Source organism: Mustela lutreola, chromosome 17 (assembly GCF_030435805.1).
Source record: "Mustela lutreola isolate mMusLut2 chromosome 17, mMusLut2.pri, whole genome shotgun sequence".
NCBI lineage: Eukaryota > Metazoa > Chordata > Mammalia > Carnivora > Mustelidae > Mustela > Mustela lutreola.
Genome location: NC_081306.1, coordinates 42,759,957 through 42,778,854, shown reverse-complemented (window position 1 = coordinate 42,778,854; position 18,898 = coordinate 42,759,957). Strand labels below are relative to the sequence as shown.

Here is an 18,898-nt window from a genome sequence, read left to right as displayed (position 1 = left end):
TGATATAAGGCTCCCTAGGCATCTTCACCAGGACGTGTAGGGGTTCCTCACACCCGCTGTATCCAGAAGAGGACAGTCGCCCCGACAAGCAATGATAGTGATGATGAGTACTACCTATGAGATGCTCATTGCATACCAGGCACCCCGATAGCATTTCCCAGGGGTTAGTCCTTTACAACAAACCCAGAGGGAGGATGCTATTATTAGTTCCATGTTACAGGCAAGGAAACTGAGGCACAGAGTTTTAGTCATCTGACCAAGGGGCTCCCGGGAACCTGTCCCACTCTCCCCCATCAGACGCATATGTGGTCCACTGCCTTCTCTCCCAGACCTGGCCAGGCCCTGAGCATCTTCCCCCTTCTGAGCCCTGGGCTGAGTGATGAGCTCATTAGCTGCACCGAGCCTGTCAGCAGACTGGACCCTGCCATACGGATGGGCTGTTTCACCTTCCATTAATCTCTCCCAGCAGAGCTGGACTTGAAGGTACCCGCATCCAGACTGCATTCCATCCTGTTCTCAAGCAGGGCAGCTCAGGGGAGCCCAGCTGGGGTCTGGGGGGATGGAGGCCAGCCCAGGGACTCAGCCACAAGCCTTGGAAGTCAGGGCTCTGGCCCTTGAACCACTTTCCAGCCAGCAGGAGAGGAGATGCCCCCACCCCAGTCAGCCCATCAGCCAGATTCTTAACGTGCACATGCATGTGGCTGGCCCTGCATCTGGGCTTGCCCTTGGGACCTGGCCCTGCATCTGGGCTTGCCCTTGGGACCTTGGATCCTTGGATGCTGAGAACATCCTCAGGGTTGAGCTCTGGGGGTGGCTGGTGCGGCTCTGGCCACTGACCACATCAGCAGGAAGGGACTGGGCTGGAGGTTTGGTAGTATACACAGGCGTTAGTATTACTTAGATTTCCAGAGGGGAAAGCATGTGCAGGATCTTTGAGTCTATAGCCCTCATTGACCTGTGGGGGGTTAGGGGGAAGGGTCCAGAGAGGGGGATTGACTTTCTCAGGGTCTCACAGCCAATCCGCAGAAAAGACTCCCCCATTTCCTACTGTATCCCCAAAGAGACTCAATGTAATTGTCCCCAAGGACCTTATCCTATTAGGGTCAGGGTGAGAGTTGGGGCTCTGGCTCCACACCTGCCTGCTTGACCCCACAAGCTCCTCGCTCTCAGTGCACCCCCAATTTGCCCTCCATGTTCCCCATCACCGGAAACGGCTGCACCATCCATCTGGTCTCCCAAACTGCTCCATGAGCTCCCAGATGGCTAGGATAGGGTCATGTTCATCTCCAAATGCCTTGCCTTTCATAGGATCGGGCCCAAGAAGATGCTGGGTGGGTGTTTGTTGAGCGGATAAGATGTCTACTTCCTGTTCCAACATTCCTGTGATGGGGAACTCGTTTATGAACTGAACTGCTTAGTTTTTCTCTTAAAGGTTTGATTGTTAAGGGGGGAAAAAAAATCCTGGCTTGGGCTTAGTTGAAGTCCGCTAGAGCTGACTTCCCCGCAGGAGTCCTGGCTTTCTTCTGGAACAGCCCAGATTGCCCAAGTCCTTCCTCTTCTCAGTGTGACAGGGGGACAGGCAGAATCAAGGACACTTGGGAACGTGTTACAAATGCAAATGCTTAGACACCACCCCAGATCTACTGAACCAGAAACTCCGAAGCTGTGTTTTAATAAACCCTCTGGGTGACTCTGATGCAGAATAAAATCTGAGAACTGCTGCTCCAGACACCTGCGCCCCACGGCTGGTCCAGAGAGAGTCTGTATCAGAATCACTCGGGGAGACATGAACGATCCCCAAAAGACTCGGGTTCAGTAGGTCTGGGGTGTGGGTCCCAGGCAGGACTGACCTAGAAACTACAAGATACCCGGTTAGATTTGAGTTTCAAATAAACAATGAATTTTTTTTTGTTTGTTTAAGTATGCCACAAATATGAAATTCATGAAATTCAAATTTAATTTAACTTGCATCTTAGTATTTTTCTTAAAGACTTGTATTTATTTATTTGAGAGAGAGAGAGAGCGCGCACAAGCAGGGTGGCGAGGCAGAGGGAAAAGGAGGAAGCAGGCTCCCTGCTGAGCAGAGACTCCCATGTGGGGTTCGATCCCAAGACCCTGGGATCATGACTTGAGCCAAAGGCATACGCTTAACCCACTGAGCCACCCAGGGGCCCTTCCCTAGTGTTTTTTATTTGCCAAATCTGGAAACCCCACCTAATTATTTTTCTTAGAGACAGTGTGGACTAACGTGCGAGGGGGAGAGGGAGAGAGAGAATCTTAAGCAGGCTCCAAGCTCAGCACAGAGCCTATTGTGGGGCTTGATCTCAGGACCCTGAGATCACGACCTGGGCCAAAATCAAGAGTTGGACACTTGACAGACTGAACCACCCAGGCTTCCCAACCCTATCTGATCCTAACAAGCTTCCCCACAGATTCAGCCAGGTTTGGCCTAAATCCTCTATAATCCTTCAAGTATTTGAAGATAGGAATTCTGACCACCTGTATATTTCTTATCACCTCCCCATTCTAGACATCATGTCTTTGTTGATGCAGCCTAAGATAAGAAGCACTTTTGGCAGCCACAGGATAGTATTGATTCAGATCGTGTCGGTGATCATTGAAGACCCCTGAATCCTTCCTAAATATGCTGCGTCTCCATCATGTCTATCCTATTCCAATTTTAGAGAGTTTGCTTGGGATCTGGCTTCGGAGTGAGGGAATTTTCTCTGTCCTGTTCCACCTTCTTCAATGTTTCCATCTGTCCAGTCTAGTGAGTTCTTTTAGAAAATGACTCTAGGGGCGCATTGGTGGCTCAGTGGGTGAAGCCTCTGCTCAGGTCATGATCCCAGGGTCCTGGGATCGAGCTTCATGTCAGGCTCTCTGCTTGGCGGGGAGCCTGCTTCCCTTCCTCTCTCTGCCTGCCTCTCTGCCTACTTGTGATCTCTATCAAATAAATAAATATTTTTTTAAAAAATAAAGGAAAAAAAAAGAAAATGACTCTATTTATGAGGCTCCCCAGGTGCTGTCATCAATGAATCAGATCATCAGATTATCAGTGTTCCATCCAGTCAATGGCGAACATATCACATCAGACATAGGTGAAGACAGAGCCCTGTGGTCCTCCACTAAACGTGTCCATCTAATGTCATACCAACCCATGAATCGGCTCCCTTGGAGCACAGGTCAGTCTATCGACCAATTACTACAGTGCAGAATATTCGTTCCAATAACCACGATCAGTCTCTCTCCTTATGCAATTTCACAGCGATTCCATAAAAGATAAGGTCAGATGCCTCTCAGAGAGAGCTTGTGCCCGCAGTAACTCCCTGGTCTGCTGCCCCAGCACCTACAGCTTGGAAGGAAATGGGCTGCACATGCAGGGATTGTTCTGAGGGGCCCAGCCCCTCCTCTTGGTGCTCAGGGGTCATCCCTCAATGACCTATCTCTGATTCCTGCCTGGTGGCGCCGCCTGCAACACACCCAGTGAAGCTGGCAGAATCCGCCGTCTGTCCCAGTGAAAATCTAGATTACCCCTGCCCCTGTACCCATGTACCCTCTCTTTTCCTTCTTAGAGCCATTCCTGAAGGATAGCCCTCAGCCTTCTGGCAATCTTAGCCAGGTGTTCTCCTAGAGCTGGAGACAGAACTGCTGGGGACAGGGGCGGGGGCAGTCTGGAGATCTGAGTGTGCTCAGAACTGCTGCCACCAGCTTCCCCTCTCCCCTGCCCTCAAGGAGCTCAGGCCAACTTCTAGGCTGGGGAGCCTCCTCCATGTCAGAGGGGAAGCATGCCCGGCAGCATGGCTCAGAGCCTGGCTCCTTGGGCTCCCCTGGAGCCTAAGCACTTTCTCCCTATACCCTCTGGGGGCCTCTTCCATGGCCAGGAGCTGGGTAGGCTCTGGGGAGCCAGAATGAGGGGATCCCTCCCCTCAAAGGGCTCATGGTTCAGGAGATGGGATCAGATGCAAACAAGTTGAACTTCAGTATCTAAAGAGGTGAGGACAAAAGCTGGAGCCCAAATAGAAGGAATAGATAATGGCTCATTCTTCCTGAGAAGCCTGGACAGCTTCCCGGAGGAGGTGACATTTGGGCTGGACCCTGAACGATGAGCAGAAGCTCCCCAGTGGAAAAGAGAGGAAATGGAATTCCTGCACAGTGGAACTCTATGGACAAGGGCCTAGAGGTGTGAGAGCACATGTCTGGGGACCGATGACCAAAGTCTGGGGACCGATGACCAAGGCTGAGGGGCTGGATGTTGGTTGCACCATGAGACGGAGCGAGAGAGGAGGCTGCCAGATAGTATAAGGCAAAATGTGAAGAGGTCTTGGACCCTGTTAAGGACTCTGCCCAGTATTCCTCAATCCCGCCTCCCACTGTAACTGTCTTCTATTGGTTCCACACAAGGGCATCGAGCTCCCCCGGCTCACTCAGGCAGGTCGCTGGCACTAGGAATTAAAGCTAGGCAGCCCTCTTGGGGGCGGCGGGGGTGGGGCACAGACCTGTGAGCCCTCGGGGCCAACAGTGAGTGGCAGGAGCTCTGGCCTGGTATCCCCAGCTAGAGGGGTAAGGGATGCCTTCGAGAAGGTGGTGATGCCTATGAGCAGTGACTCCGAGGACACAAAGGAGTCAAAAAGGTATCCCAGGGGACGGAAGCACCAAGTGGAGAAGCCTGGACACCAGAGAGATGGAGAATCTGTGGCAGTGGGAGTGTGGTTACAGCGAGACCAGAAGGCAGGCTGTGTCTGACTTTAAGCGATGGGAAGCCACTAGAGGCTATTAGGGCATGACACAGTCTGGTGTGCTCCTGGACTGACTCTCAGGTTACTGATGGTGAAGGTGGACGCAGGGTGGAGGGCGGGGGGTAGGGGGAGCCAGGATATGGGAGGCAGAGGAGCAGAGTGAGGGGCTTGGATTTTGCTGGTGACAGGCATGGAAGCAATGTTGAGAAGACGGGCTAGGGAACCAAACTGGGTGACAGGTGGTGGGCCAGGGCAAGAGGGGTCTCCAAGCTCCACGCATGTCCCTGGGGCAGGAGACCAACAGCCAGGAGGGTCACCCACGGCCAAGCACCATGGTCAAGGCAGGTGGAGAACAGGGCTCCCAGAGCTCTGTGTGGGGCTTGGTGAGCGTGTGTTGCAGGAAAGGCCCCATCCGGGATGTCCAGACTTGCCCAATCCCTTCTTCCCACCTCCCTCCACTCTTGCCTCTCTCCCATCCCACTCCCTGGGAAGGAGGCCTCCCTGTTGCTTAGCAACTAGCTGGAGCCTAGGAGAAAGGAAGTGGAAATAGCTGGAGGTGCCCCCCTCTGTCCAGATAGGTCCTGTCGGTGCACATGAGTGGGCTTGCATGGGTGCGTGTGCATACGCTACTCTGAGCCCTAGTGTGAAGCCAGGGCTGCCTACCTTCCTGGCCGGGCTGCCTCCCAGATCAGTCTGAGCCTGCAGGAAGATGCGGCTGTCATAGAAGGTCATGTCAGTGCCATTTTGGTCATATGTGCAGGAGCAGTGTTTCCAGAACAAAGGAGGGGACAGACCTGCAGGCTTCCCTCTGGATCTGGCCCACACCTGGAAGGCTGGCTTTGGAGACGTTGGCCAGATCGACTGAAAATGGCATGGGTGGTGGGATTGAGTCTCCCTGTCTCCTGCAGGGCTGCCTGGGAGCCCATGCAGCCTGTGACCCCAGGGTGTTAGGAGGTTTAACTGAGACTGAAGGAAAGACAAAACTAACAGATTTCACCTGGGGCACCTGGCTGGCTCAGCTGGAAGAGAACGAAACTCTTGATCTCAGGGTTGTGAGTTTGAGCCCCACCTTGGGTATAGATTACTTAAATAAATAAACTCAAAAAAAAAAAAAAAAAGACAATAAATTTTCCCAGAGACCGATGTAGTTGCCTGGGGCAAGTTACAAGCAGGTGTGCAAGCAGGGACCCAGGAACTGATACAAGGAAGAATGCATTGCCTGGGTGGTTACTAGGTCCCTGGAGAGGACTATTCTAAGCTCGCGGCCCTTGGAGGCCTTCTGGTCCAGCATCCACCCACTTTGCAGATGGGAAAGCCTGGTGTCCAATATCCACCCCCCTCCGCCAATGCCCTGAGGTGTGACCCAAAGGTGCTAACCTGACATCCGCCCCCGGCCTTCCGCAGCATGAGGGGAAGCGGATTAGAGCCATGAGTGGGCCTTTAAATCTCCAGGATTAACCCGCGCGCACAGGAGCTTAGCAGGTGGCCGAGAAGTGACCACCGCCTGGTGTCTGTCTCGCAGGGCCGAGGCCAGCCGCGATGTCCTCCACAGTCAACAACGGGGCGGCCAGCATGCCCTCCCCACCGGACGCGGCGAACGGCTTCCCGCAGCCCGGCGCCTCCTCGGGGGCCTGGCCGCGGACGGAGGAGGAGTTGCGCGCCGCCGAGCCGGGCCTGGTGAAGCGCGCGCACCGCGAGATCCTGGACCACGAGCGCAAGCGGCGCGTGGAGCTCAAGTGCATGGAGCTGCAGGAGATGATGGAGGAGCAGGGGTGAGCGGGCTGGGGGCGGGGCGGGGGCGGGGCGGGGTGGGCGGGTCGGGGCGGGGCCGGCCGGGGCCGGCCGGGGCGGGAGGGGCTCGAAACCCTGCAGTCAGGCCGGGTCGGGGTGGGGCCCTTGCCAAGCCAGAGGAACTACATTAGTTTATTAGTTCATTCAGCCAATAAGCTGTCTTGAACGCCTGCTCTAGGGCGAGCTCTGAGCTACGCTCAGATTCACTGACGCCAGCGAAACCCAGTCCATGTCTTCCAGAAACATTCAGTCCCCGGGAGGGATGGGGAGGGGGAGTGCGGAGAGAAGTAATGAAACATCCATGACAAGTCTAGGTCTCAGTTTGTGCTTCTCTAAAACGGCTCTATCAGAGAGAGCGTATATTAATAAAAATAATTTTTTTAAAAAATTTATACTTAAAATGGCTCTATCGAGCTTCCCGGACTCTGGCAAGCAGGTGCCGCAGCCAGGCACAAGAGCACAGTGGGCCCTGACTGGGGGTGGGGGTAGGGGTCCCGTGGAGGCTGTCTGTGGTTTCAGCAGAGAAGTCCCAGCCAGCAGCCACATCTGGAAGCTTCCGTTTTACATGTGCAGTTCAGAACCAGTCACAGGGACACGCAAGGGTGCCGGTCACTGTGCTGGGCAATGTTGGGCCCCAGAGCTAGACTGGAGTCACTTCCTCAAAGACCATCCCTCACCCGCCCCCACACTCCCTCCCCATCTCAGAAGAGAAACAAGCATGTTTACAACCAGCTCCACCATAAAACAGATTAGAATCATGGTTCTGGGACAGGACAGGAGAGGGTCAAGTGCTTCAGGAGCTCAGAGGAGAGACTCTGAGAAAAGAAATTTGAATGGACCTTGAAGGATGAGTAGGAGTTCGTCAGAGCTTGTGCATTGATCAGTCAGTAAGGTTCTTTTTAGGGACTTGCCTCAAAAGTCCAATGGAGACAGGACAGGCCTAGTACGTGGAGCTGGAGGCAAAGAAACAGAACTAAGCTGTTCCCTTTTGTGCAACTCCAAGAAAGCCGGTGGTCCCAACGTTCCATTTTGCATCCGCCCTGAGTATTTTGAAACTAGTGAACTGTCTGCCAACGGAGTCAAAGCGGGGAGCAGGGCTCACCCATCAGATTTGAACTGTCCGTGAACTGAGAAATCAGAAATGCCCAGTGCATTGGGGCCCCGAAGCCACATGGGGGCAGACGCCTGTGTCCCCAAAGTGCTTCTAACCACTTCTTTGTGCATCCAGGCCTCCTGCTTTCCAAGAGGCAGCCAAGACATGGCTCACCATCACCAGAGAGCCCAGCATGACACCGAGGTTCAGAGACAGTCATTGGCTGCAGGCAGAGCCAAGGCTGGGCCTGGATCCAGGGTCCTCAGGGGACATCGGCCAAGCAGGGCCCCTGGGGCACGTAGACTTGGTTTTCATCTCCAGCTGGGGACCAGGTGGGGTTGGGGAGGGTCCCCACAGACAGCGATAAAAGGATGGAAGGCAGCTGAAGGCGGAAGGCAAGGAGGCTCCCAGCTGGCAATGAAACCCCATTTGATGAGCCGTGGATATGGACAGAAGAAATGAGATCCATTAGGGACAGGGTCAAGTAGGGGGTGGGAAGAGGAGAAGCTGAGGACCTTAATTCAACCTACAAATCCTGCTAAGTTGGGAGACTCAGGCCTTGAAGGGATTGTGAACAGGTGGGCACGGTCAGGGAACAGGAGGGCTGCCTGGGCCAGAAGAGGGCCAGCCTTCTGTACTATATTCTCGGAAACTGCCCCCCTTGTCCTCCTGGAGCCCCACCACCTTTGTCACTCCTCCCCTACTCAAGCCCCGCCCCCTTCCCCCCCCCCCCCTGAATCTCCTTCTCCTCCAGGAGCCCCCAGCCCCTCTCTGCATACAAGAGGGTCATTCTCAGATTCGGACAGCCTCAGGCAGAAGGGGATGGCATTGGCCATGTCTTTGATGCTGGCCCCCTAGCCTCGAGGACCCATGCCTCTCTGGGAGGCACCCACTAGGTCTCCAGTCAGGGCCCTTTCTCCCACCCAAGCCCTCACTCCAGGTGGTCCTTAGACAGGAGTCCCCCGGAAAGCTAGCTCTCAAGTCACCAGCCCCGCCACTCCCAACCCTTAGCAGCACAACTGCTCTGGAAGCCCACAGTCCAGGCATGAGCAAGCCGCAGCTCCTGGCCTAGGAAATAGGGAGCCGTTCCGAGAGTCCTGCGAGTTAGAGATGTTTGGGGCTCCCCCACCTCCGGCCAGTCCCGGGAAGGTGTTCCACCAGCCCTGGGCACCCTCGCTTGTCATGACATCCGGTCATTAATATCCATTTCCACAAACACTGCATGCGAGCTTATTTACCAGGTTCTCAGGCATTTGACAAATATTCCCACTAGTCACAGGAACACACATTCTTCGGCCCCATTAAAAAGCAATCCCTTCCCTAATACTGATGGATGGCCGGCTAATTCACTGGTGATTGATGCCGTCTGGGAGTCGCCTTCCCGGCGGCCTCCGAGGGCGGCCTGTACTCCCCGGAAGGCTAGGGCCGGAGCCCCAGGCCTGTGTGGGGTGCTGCTCCCACCCACCCCAGCCCCAACTCCCCGCCACACACACACCCACCTATGCCCCTTCCTTTGAGGACTCCCGGGGTGCACAGAGCATGGCTCTGCCCCGGCCTTGGAGCCTGGAAGCTTCCCTTCTCCCTATTCTGTTTCCTCATCTGTCAAATGGGAAGAGGAAGGCCACCCACCGCCTCAGAGCTGCGGGGAAGAACCAAGTAGTGGCGGAGAAAGTGACTCTGCAGGAACATCCAGGTCTGGGCAGAGACAGGCAGAATGACACATTTTGTACTCTGGGGACCTCCTTGAAAATGCAGTGTCTCCTTAACCACACTCCAACCTCAGAGGGTGGTCCAGGGAGCAACAACGAATTTGGCCTGTCCCTCCCTTGTGGTCCCTAGAGTGGAGGGGAGACAAGAGAGCCTGAGGGCTGGAGCAAGGGGGTGGGGACACTGAGACGGGTGTCGCCGTCCTCCCTGTCCCCAGTTCGTTCCCTGGCCAAGCCTTTGACTTTTAGTCTGAGACTTTGGCATGGCCGCTAGACCCCTGCATGGCCTTAAGTTGGCAGGTGCCGCTGCCCCCACAAGGAGCGGACAGTTTGGGCACCAGCTTCCTATCTCGGCCCTTGCCTCGAGGAGAACATGGAGAAGAGGCCCAGGTGATTCCCAACCTGGGATGATGCCGACCTGGCAGGGGTGTGGCATGGAAAAAGGCAGGGGGCCTAGGACCATGAGACCCTCTGTCCCTCCTGCTCTGAGACAAATAGTCCTTGGTCGTTACTATTTATTGAGCAGCTACTATGTGCCCCCCCCCACTGCACAAAGTGCTTTGTAAGCATCATTTCCCGCAGTCCTTACGACAGCCATGAAAGACAAGCTACTATCCCATTTCACAGATGTAGAGGCTGAGGCTAAGAGAGGTGTATGGACTCGTCCAAGGTCACAGAGCTAGGAAGTGGGGGTTGCCAGGACTCAAAAATAGGACAGCCTGGCTCTCGGCCTCTTCCCTTAATCGCTGTCCAACGTGGCCCCAGCTGAGGGTTGACCTCAAGAGGCTTGAAGGAGCAGGAGACTTGGAGGTAGTGGTTGTACCTGAGACCTCCTTGCCCAGCCCTGGGTCCCCAGCTTCTCCCAGCAAGATGTCCCGAGACATAGAGGGGTCCTCCTCATGCCTCCACGTCCATTCAGCCCAGCCCTTCCGGCCTCCCAATGACACATGCTGGAGTCTGTGAGCTTGCCTTGGACCTACCAGCTGTGAGCTCAGCCCTCAGTCCCTGCATGTGTTCTGCTCCGCGTATCAATGAAACCCTGACTTCTACTCCTACCTCCCAGCCTCCACAGATCCCAGGAGTCTGGGGAAATTGACCCTGGCCTGAAGCTCCTCCCATTCAACTGAGGATCTGGCCCAGCCTCGTTCTTGGACCATCTCCTCCCCAACCCCTCCGGGCCCAGGGCCTCATGCCTAACGGCCCAGCCAGCCTGTCTCTCCCTCCCAGAGCCCTGTGAGTCAGGGGCTGGGCAGTACCAAAGGGCCACTACTATTTGTCTCTATGCCAGTGCCAATGACAAGCTGGTCTCCCGAGGGGGGCGGGGAGGAGCTCCTCCGTGCCTCCACTGCTCAGAACGCGCCACCACCCCTTCTTCCTGGGCACCAGGACAGCCCAGCTGAGCACTGCCCAACGAGCAAGGCCAAGGCACCTCCAACCAAACGCAGGTCTGAGGCTAACAGGGACTGGGGTGGATGTGAATGATCTAAGACCCAGGCTTAGAAGAGAGGGGCCCCTGCCCCAGGGAGGCAGGACTTAATCCTCCCGATGGTGGGCCACATCACAGGTGCTTGAACCTGCGGAGGGACAGACCTCAGCTGGGGTCAGGCGATATGTGGCTAAGATGCAGCTTATGCTTCTCATGCAGGCCCTGACATCTCCAGCCGGTCCCCAGACCCCAGTCATCCTGCGTCCTTGATAGATTGTTGTCCGCTTCTCCCCTGCATCCTCATGGCCACTCTCTCCCTCCGATTGCACAGACCCCTGCAGTAGCCCAGGGCCAGCCTCCCGGCCTCCAGATCCCTCCCCTCCAGCCACTCAGCCACCATCCCTGTTGGATGTCCAAAAGGAACATCCAACCTGCGAACGGTTCGATGCGTCTCCATCACCAGCCACTCGTCTGTCTAAAAAAAAAATGTGGACCCCACGTTTGGCAGACAAGGTGTCTGATGCTGGGGACAAGATGGCAATCCAGACAGACAAGGCCCCTGCCCTCAGGGATCTCCCAGGCCTGCGCAGGATACAGAGGAGTCAGTCACAGGTAGACTAGCTTGTGAGCCACCTGCTGGCCCCTGGAGGTACAGGTTGCTATGGAAACGCAAACGTGGGCACCTAACCTGGTGGGGGGGGGGTGTCCGTCCTGCTGTAAACATCCCATGAGTCACGCCTTTGTGCTTGGGCCATGACTATTTCCACAGGGTAAACCTGCAAGTTAATTTTATGAGTCAAAAGATGCGCTCCTTTTTTAAGGCTTTTGCAAGGACTTGCCAAATTGCTCTCCCTCAAATGCGGGTCGGAGAAGGGGAGGGAAGGTGGGAGGAGTTGAGGAGGGACAGCCGTGGGGTCCCTGAAGGACAGCAACCGGCCGTTTCCATAGAAGCTCCACGCGGAGGCCTGGGCCTGCTGTGTGGACAGAGGATGGTGAACGGAGACAGGAAGGGAACCCGTTTGTATTTTGCCGCCGAATTTTCCATCTGGGATAATGACCTGTAACCCAGGAAGCGGGGGGAGGGGTTAAAGACCCTGAGATTCATTCAGGAACAGACGCCTGCTATGTGCCAGGCACAGGGCAAGGGGCTGGGTGAGCAAAGATTTCCCCCACAAGCCTGCCCCCCCGGGCAGTGCGGACACGGGCTGGAAGGGGACATTCCAGAGGAGCTGAGAAGCCCTCCAGAGCTGTGCAGGAGGAGAGGGTCGTGATGGACCCCGGGGCATGGAAGCAGGGCTGGTCCTTCTGGACTTTGGTCCCTAGCCTGAGCCCGGGCTTAGGTGAGTAAGGGGGAAGGGAACAGAGAAGTCAGGGCATTCATTCCAGACCAGACTTCCCCCCACCTCCCGCGCCAGACGAGGAAGCCGTGGGTCTAGCTCTGGGATCTGGGACAAGCCACTAGGCAGCCGTGCTCATGCAGAGGTCGGGATGATCTTGAGGCCTTCCCAAGGCCATTGTGAGGATCAGATGTCCTCGAGGCCAGGAAAGCAGACAAGGCCTGGATCTTCATTTCTCCCTTAATATGTCCCCAGAGAGCGCCTGTAGTCTGGCTGTGGGAGTGCGGGCTGCCGTGGGAGTGGAGGACGCCAGGGAGGAAGGGCATGGCCTCCGCTGAACCGTCTCCCCACCTCTAGGAACAATGGCTCCTTTAGTCCATTTGGTTGTTCGGCTAGTCGTTGCTTGTTTGTTTGGCTGGTGGGTTGTCTGGTGTGGTGCCAGATGGGTAGGGCTTGAGCGTCCCCAGCGCTGAAACTCTTGCTTGGTGCTGGGACCTCGGAAAGGTCCTTGCAAGCTGGAAGGTTCACCGGTGATGGGGGGGCGGGGGCAGGCAGGCGGGGAAGGAAAGCCAAGAAAGCAGCCCTCACTGTCCCTGTGCCCCTACAGGTACTCAGAGGAGGAGACCCGGCAGAAGGTCAGGACTTTCCGGCAGATGCTGATGGAGAAGGAGGGAATGCTCACCAGGGAGGACCGACCTGGGGGCCACATGTGAGTGCTCCCCTGCCTGGGAGCGGGGCAAGGGAGAATGTGAGTTCAGGCAGCAATGGGGTGCCAGAAGGACCTTTCCAAGCTCCCTCTGGGGGCCGGGGCGGGAATGCAAGGTGGAGGAGAGGGCGTGCAACCCATCTACCGGAAGCTCCCGTCTGGCCCGGACAGAAATCAGGGACCACTGGGACCCCGGCATCCCCCAGAGCTCCGCTGATGCTCTGGGTTCTATCTATGGCTCAGCAGTGAGAGAAGCAGCCCAGAGCCCAACTTGCAGATCCTGCGCTATAAATCAGGGAAACCTAGAAATATTCTGACCCCAGGGGAGTGCCGCTGGTTGACAGTGTGGCCCCAGGCCAGTCCGTCTTCCCCAACTATTACCACCTGTAAAATGGGCCCCAGAGGAAACATGGCTTCTGGAAAGTAGGAACCAACCCACCAAATGCCATTGCTCGCGTGGCCAAAGTCTCATGGGTAACGAGAGCAAGGTCTCTGCTGGGGTCCCCTCTGGCACCTGTCAAGGGCCAGGAGGAGTGTACGGCGTGCCCCTGGGCATCAAACAGGGAAGTGATGGGGAAGCAGGTTTGTCTCGTGTCAGAGAACTGGGAACCACCTGAAGCCAGACGAGAATGCAGCAGGCTGCTGTAGGAGGATTGAGGCGGCCTGTCCAGGCCCGGGGGCGGGGGTCAGGGAATGGCTGCCCGAGCCCCATATCCGGCAGGCAGTGGGCACAGAGAGAGCATCATGGAATCCACCCAGCGGACCTTCCCCTTGCTAAGCCTGGGAGCCCCCACCCGGACTCAGGCGAGGTAAACGCTCCTGGCATTTCCTCCGCGGTGGGACTAACTTGGGGAGCAGGCATCTTGCTGAGGCCCTAAATCCCTGTCACCTTATGTCACACCAATGAAAAGGACAGCAGCTTTTGGGAGATTTTCCCGCAGCTGTTGTCGTAAGGACAGGCGGCATTGCGGGTGTAGACGGACCTGGGTGGGCAGCGGGGAAGCCCTTTCTTCTTCCTTCTGGCAGCTGAGGGGGAGTGTCACCTTACCTCACCTAAACCTCACCTCTCCGGCTCGGGGATGGGTAGGAGCAAACATGGCCAGAGCAGCCGCAGGCTCGTGGAGGGCTCGCGGGTGATCTGAGGGAGCCAGCCTCAGAGGCGATGAGGTCCCTCTCTCCGGCCACCCCAAACTCACAGCACCCTCGGCCACTCCTGTGCCCTCCTTTTGGTGATGCCCCCCACCCCAGGAGCAGGGCCAGGCCTCCCTCCCCTCCCCAGAGCTCCCGACAACCAGATCCTCCTCCAAACCAAGAGGTCCTGGCTTTCTGACCTGTGCCCCCTCAAATCAGCTGAGAGCTTTTCTGGAAGGTCATGCTTTTCCACACAGTGTGAGGGCGGGAGGCCCGTGTGGACTTTCCTCGGCCCTTCCGGCAACAACCCTGCCATTCTCCCCTCTCCTGGGCTCCTCCCTTTTTTTTTTTTTAAACTAAGACTTTTGTATTTCATTAACTTTTTTTTTTTTTAAGATTTTAGTTATTTATTTGACAGACAGAGATCACAAGCAGGCAGAGAGGCAGGCAGAGAGAGAGGGGGAAGCAGGCTCCCTGCCGAGCAGAGAGCCCGATGTGGGGCTCGATCCCAGGCCCCTGAGATCATGACCTGAGCCAAAGGCAGAGGCTTAACCCACTGAGCCACCCAGGCACCCCTGGGCTCCTTCCTTTTAATGAAATTCCCAGCCTTCCTCAACTCCGCTTCTTCCTCCACCACCACCCTACCTTGTTTTCTCCTTTCTCAGCTGGATTTCCGTAGAGCATGTGGCACACATCGCTTCCACTTCCTTAGGCCACGGAGCCATGGTGGGTTTCCACACTATCATTGTGACCCGCTTACCCCGTGGCCACCAGAGCCCTACTCCTCCTGGCCTGTGCCTCTCTCTGCAGACCTGGCCTCTCTCTGGCAGGTGCCATCCCTGGGCTTCCCCTTCTGGAAGCTTCCTTTTCCCTTGGCTTCCAGGATGCATCTCTGTGTCCCCCTCCTCCCCCGGGGGGCTCTCTCTGTGTCTCCTGCTGCTGCCCCCATCCCAGATGTTGGGCCCTTCCCTCCACTCCCTGGCGGGGGACCTCATCTCTGTGCTAGCTAGGACTGCCTCCTATGAGCGGGTGACTCTTCAGTCTTCTCCAGTCGTCTTGATCTCGTCTTCCTTTAGATGAAGGATTGATGCATTTAAGAACAGGGGATGGGCTGGGAAATCTGCCAGAGTGTCCATCATCAGCAGAAATATGCTTGAGGGTCTGTGCTGCGAACCTCCCCCTGCGCTGGGGCTAGGAGTAGGGAGGAAGAGGGGGGCAGGTGAGGCCACCCCCACCCTCTGCCGCCTGAAACCAGGAATTAGCAGTAACTCCTGACCAGAAGAGACAACAGCGTGGCCCCTGGTACCCCTTAGCCCTCAGGCCTGTGTGTGCTCAGTGGGGGAAGAGAGAGGCGGGCTAGGGTGTTCAGTCGGGAAGGGTCCCTTGGAAGGGGCAGTGTCCGGAAGACTCGGGGGTCAGGGAGGAACTCCTGTTCTGGAGACAGAGGAGAACGTAGCCTTGGCTGGGTCCTGGGACCCACTCCTGTGTTCAAATACATTGAAGATGAGATCTTTATAGGTTTGTTTACTGCTATCTCCTTGGGGCCTAGAACAGTGCAGCCTGCCTGATTCCCCCTGAAGTCTGTTTTCTCCTCCACATGGGGAAAGAGACGGGGCCAGAGGCTTCTCTTAGCTCAGACAGCCCCAACAGTGTGAAAATAGCACTCTGGTGACTACAGCAAGCCAAGGAGTCTGATGGCTGACTGGAATCCTTGAAGGCTGGAGGGGGCGGGGGGCGCTAGCTGTTTGCCGTGCTGAACCCAAGGCCCAAGGCAGAGAGGTGACAGGGAGCTGGTGACAGATTGGTCCTTGCCTTCCTGCCGAGCTGGCCTCTGAGCAGGCCTCACTTCCTACCTCAGAGTCTGGGGTAGTGGAGGGTGAGTGTGGGCTCTGGCACCGGACACCTCCCCTGTGTAACCTCTAAGGTCAGTGTGAACCCCCTGGGCCCTGGATCCCAGCTCCGCCACACCCCAGCTGTGTGACGTGGGCAGGTTCTTGACTTCTCTGGGCCTTCACTTCTTTATTTTTTTTTTAAAGATTTTATTTATTTATTTATTTGACAGACAGAGATCACAAGTAGGTAAAGAGGCAGGCAGAGAGAGAGGAAGGGAAGCAGGCTCTCTGCTCAGCACAGAGCCCAACACGAGGCTCAATCCCAGGACCCTGGGATCATGATCTGAGCCGAAGGCAGAGGCCTTAACCCACTGAGCCACCCAGGCGCCCCAACTTCTTTATTTACACAGTGGACCACCCAGCCGTCCCTGTCCTCATGCCTCTGGCTTCCTGCCCCTGGGACCCCAGCCCCTCATACACCAGCCTTTTGAGACCTGGAGAAATCACATGGCCTCTTAGAGTGAGGTGACAAAGCCAGGGCCAGCAGAAGGGTCACCACACTGAGAGGAAGTGGGGAGGGAAGTCTGATTTTTACCCATTATGGCACCTCCAACTCAAGAAAAGAGTCTCAAAGGGGCCGAGTCACTCCTAAAGCTTTTTGTCCCCAGGGATCTTTTTTCCTTAAGGTAATGGGCTGGTCTGAGTGACAGTCTCTTGAGACAGACCCCCTTGGGTCTAGTCTCCACACTGGATACGGGACATCCATTCCATAGGTGATGGGAGCCAGTGGAAGGTTTCTGAGAGGTGTGATGTGGTCAGACTGGTATCTGGGGGCTTTCTTCTTGGGAAGAGGAATCAGAAGGGGAACCCGGCAGGGAGATCATGGGGCAGCTGGCCCGCTAATTGGGAAGCAAGGTGAGAGAGAGGAAGTCCCGGAGACTATGAGGGAGAACTCACCTTTGTCCTTGGACACTGGTCTACCTGGGGAGCCTGTTTTGCTGCAGAAACCCTCTGTGGCTCCTCCGTCCCCATCCACACAGCCAAGGCTGGACTCGGGAGGCCCAGCACTAGAGGCTGTCCGCACTCTCAGCCCAGCCTGGCGCCCCACTCCCAGCCTCACACAGCAGCAGCCCGACCTGCTGGCAGATCCCAGGTCCCTCCTGCACGCCCTCCCGTCCAAGCCTTTGCTCCTCCTGGCCCCTTCTGCCCTCGGTTCACATTCACCCCATGCGCCCGGCCTGCATCTAACAACCACTTTCCTAATATTCTCAGGATAAAAGTAAAACCTTCTCCACCTTGGAATCCACACAATGCTTTCTTACTTCTAGTGCTGTCAGTTCTAGTGGCTATCGGTCCGTTTTTATTTTTCCCTCCCTCGCTCTGATAGACAACCTTTAAGAATAATTGCTTTCATAGTTACGTAACAGGACAAAATGCTTGGGAGAGAGAGGGTTTATGGAAAACAATATTCATAAGCTACTCCCTCACACAGTGAGCAGATTCCAGTGTTTTGGGTTTGTTGTTGTTGTTTTTTCCCTGTGCATCTAATTTTCTGCATCCAGCCACGTCTCTGGACCTCATTATTTTATCCATAAAATGGGAATATTAACGATGGTACCCCATGTCACAGACCTGTTCTGTGCATTAAATGACTAAATGAGATAAACACACGTCAGGTGCTTGGGCTAGTCCCTAACACCTGCATTAGTATTATAACCTGTTAGTGACAGGTTAGTTAGTAATCGTGGTAATAGCCATAGGCCCCGGGGTGCTGTGAGGAGCCAGAGGAGAGGCCCCAGGCCTGACTCATCCCTGGTTCCTGCCGCGGCTCCCTCCCTGTCCACCCGCCCCCCCCCCCCCCAGGCCCCAGGCAGGTCTGGCTCGCTGGCTGCTGGGAGAATGAGCAGAGAGGGCAGACCCTTTGCTTGAAGTCCTCCCCATCTCTGTCTGGACTCATTCATCTGTCAGCTGGCCACTCTGCGCCCGGCTAATGGCAGACGGAACCAGTCCATCGGAGAAATGGCTGGCATGAGAAGGGCACGTGATGGGCAGTCTTTACCCAGGCAGGGCCTTGCCCAGGGCGGCCAGTCCGACAGGTGTCCTGTGCGGTGCGGAACCCCCATCCACGCTTGGTCCCTCTGCAGGAGACCCCTGACCATGGGGCTGGCTCTGGCCCGCTCCGTGGGGCTTGGTGTCTTCTGCCACGAGGGAGGAAGGCCTCCCCTGCCTAGTCCACAGACGTGGTGAGGCTTTGGCAAGCTAACAAACACGAGGTTAAGAGCAGGAAGTGCCGAACTAGTCTGGAATTCAGTGCATACGCCTACGACCGTGTCTCTAAAGTAGAGAGGCCGTAGCTGAGCGGACTTCTGCAGCGGAGGCCAGCCGGGAAAGCCAAGGTCTGTCTGTTTGCACGTGATTTCTCAGAGCCGACTGCCTAAGTGAACTTATGTTCTTTACTTAAAGGTTCCAAAACTGTAGGGAATGTTCCTTTCCTTCTCTGGGCCTCAGTTGATTCATCTGTAAAGCGGGAGGGGAGGGCGATTTCTCTCAACCAGGTAGTGGCTCGGATTGGGATTTGTGGACCATGGGGAGTCATGGAAACGTTAGAGAACATCATTGTTAGTGACATTATCATGCAGGAGGGGCAGACTAGGAGAACCCAGGGTCCTAGCCTTGGGAGAGCCTACAAAACAGATGTCCTGATACCAGCTGCACAAAGTCAGCAAGAGAGGCCATGGCCTAGGCCCATTTATTTATACCCTTGGATTATGCAGGGCAAGTCTTACCAGAAGGTTCTGAGACCTTGTGCCTCTCTCCCTGAGCCCGCTACGCATGCTCTACGCTTGTCTTTCAAGGCTCCCAGCAGACAAGACCCCGAGTAAACCTCTCAGAAAGGACCAGAGAGTGAGAAAGGCCTCTTGAGAGGATCCCAGGGAGGGAGGAGGCAGAAGCTCTATCCCTAGGCCAGAGAAAGAAAAATGTCTGTAGGGATGCGGGCAGCAGAGCAGGAGGGCACAGCTCGGGGAAGAGGAGTTTGGATGTTACAGGCAGCAGAGGATCCCTGCGGAAGGCAGTGACCAAACAGAGCTATTCTATTTTGTAAATACCCTTCATCATGTTTGTGTCGAGATAAACGGAGG

General features: G+C 55.9%; 1 protein-coding gene across 8 annotated transcripts in view; it reads left to right on the top strand.

Annotated features, from left to right (window-relative positions):
- Positions 1 to 18,898, top strand: part of SRRM3 (serine/arginine repetitive matrix 3) — a 56,282-nt gene that overhangs the window by 14,835 nt on the left and 22,549 nt on the right. For all 8 annotated transcript variants that reach the window (XM_059154828.1, XM_059154827.1, XM_059154826.1 and 5 more), the window contains exons 2-3: positions 6,259 to 6,508; positions 12,697 to 12,798. In XM_059154828.1, coding sequence (XP_059010811.1) covers positions 6,276 to 6,508; positions 12,697 to 12,798 — 335 coding nt within the window. In that variant the 5' untranslated portion in view covers positions 6,259 to 6,275. The remainder of the gene's footprint in view (positions 1 to 6,258; positions 6,509 to 12,696; positions 12,799 to 18,898) is intronic.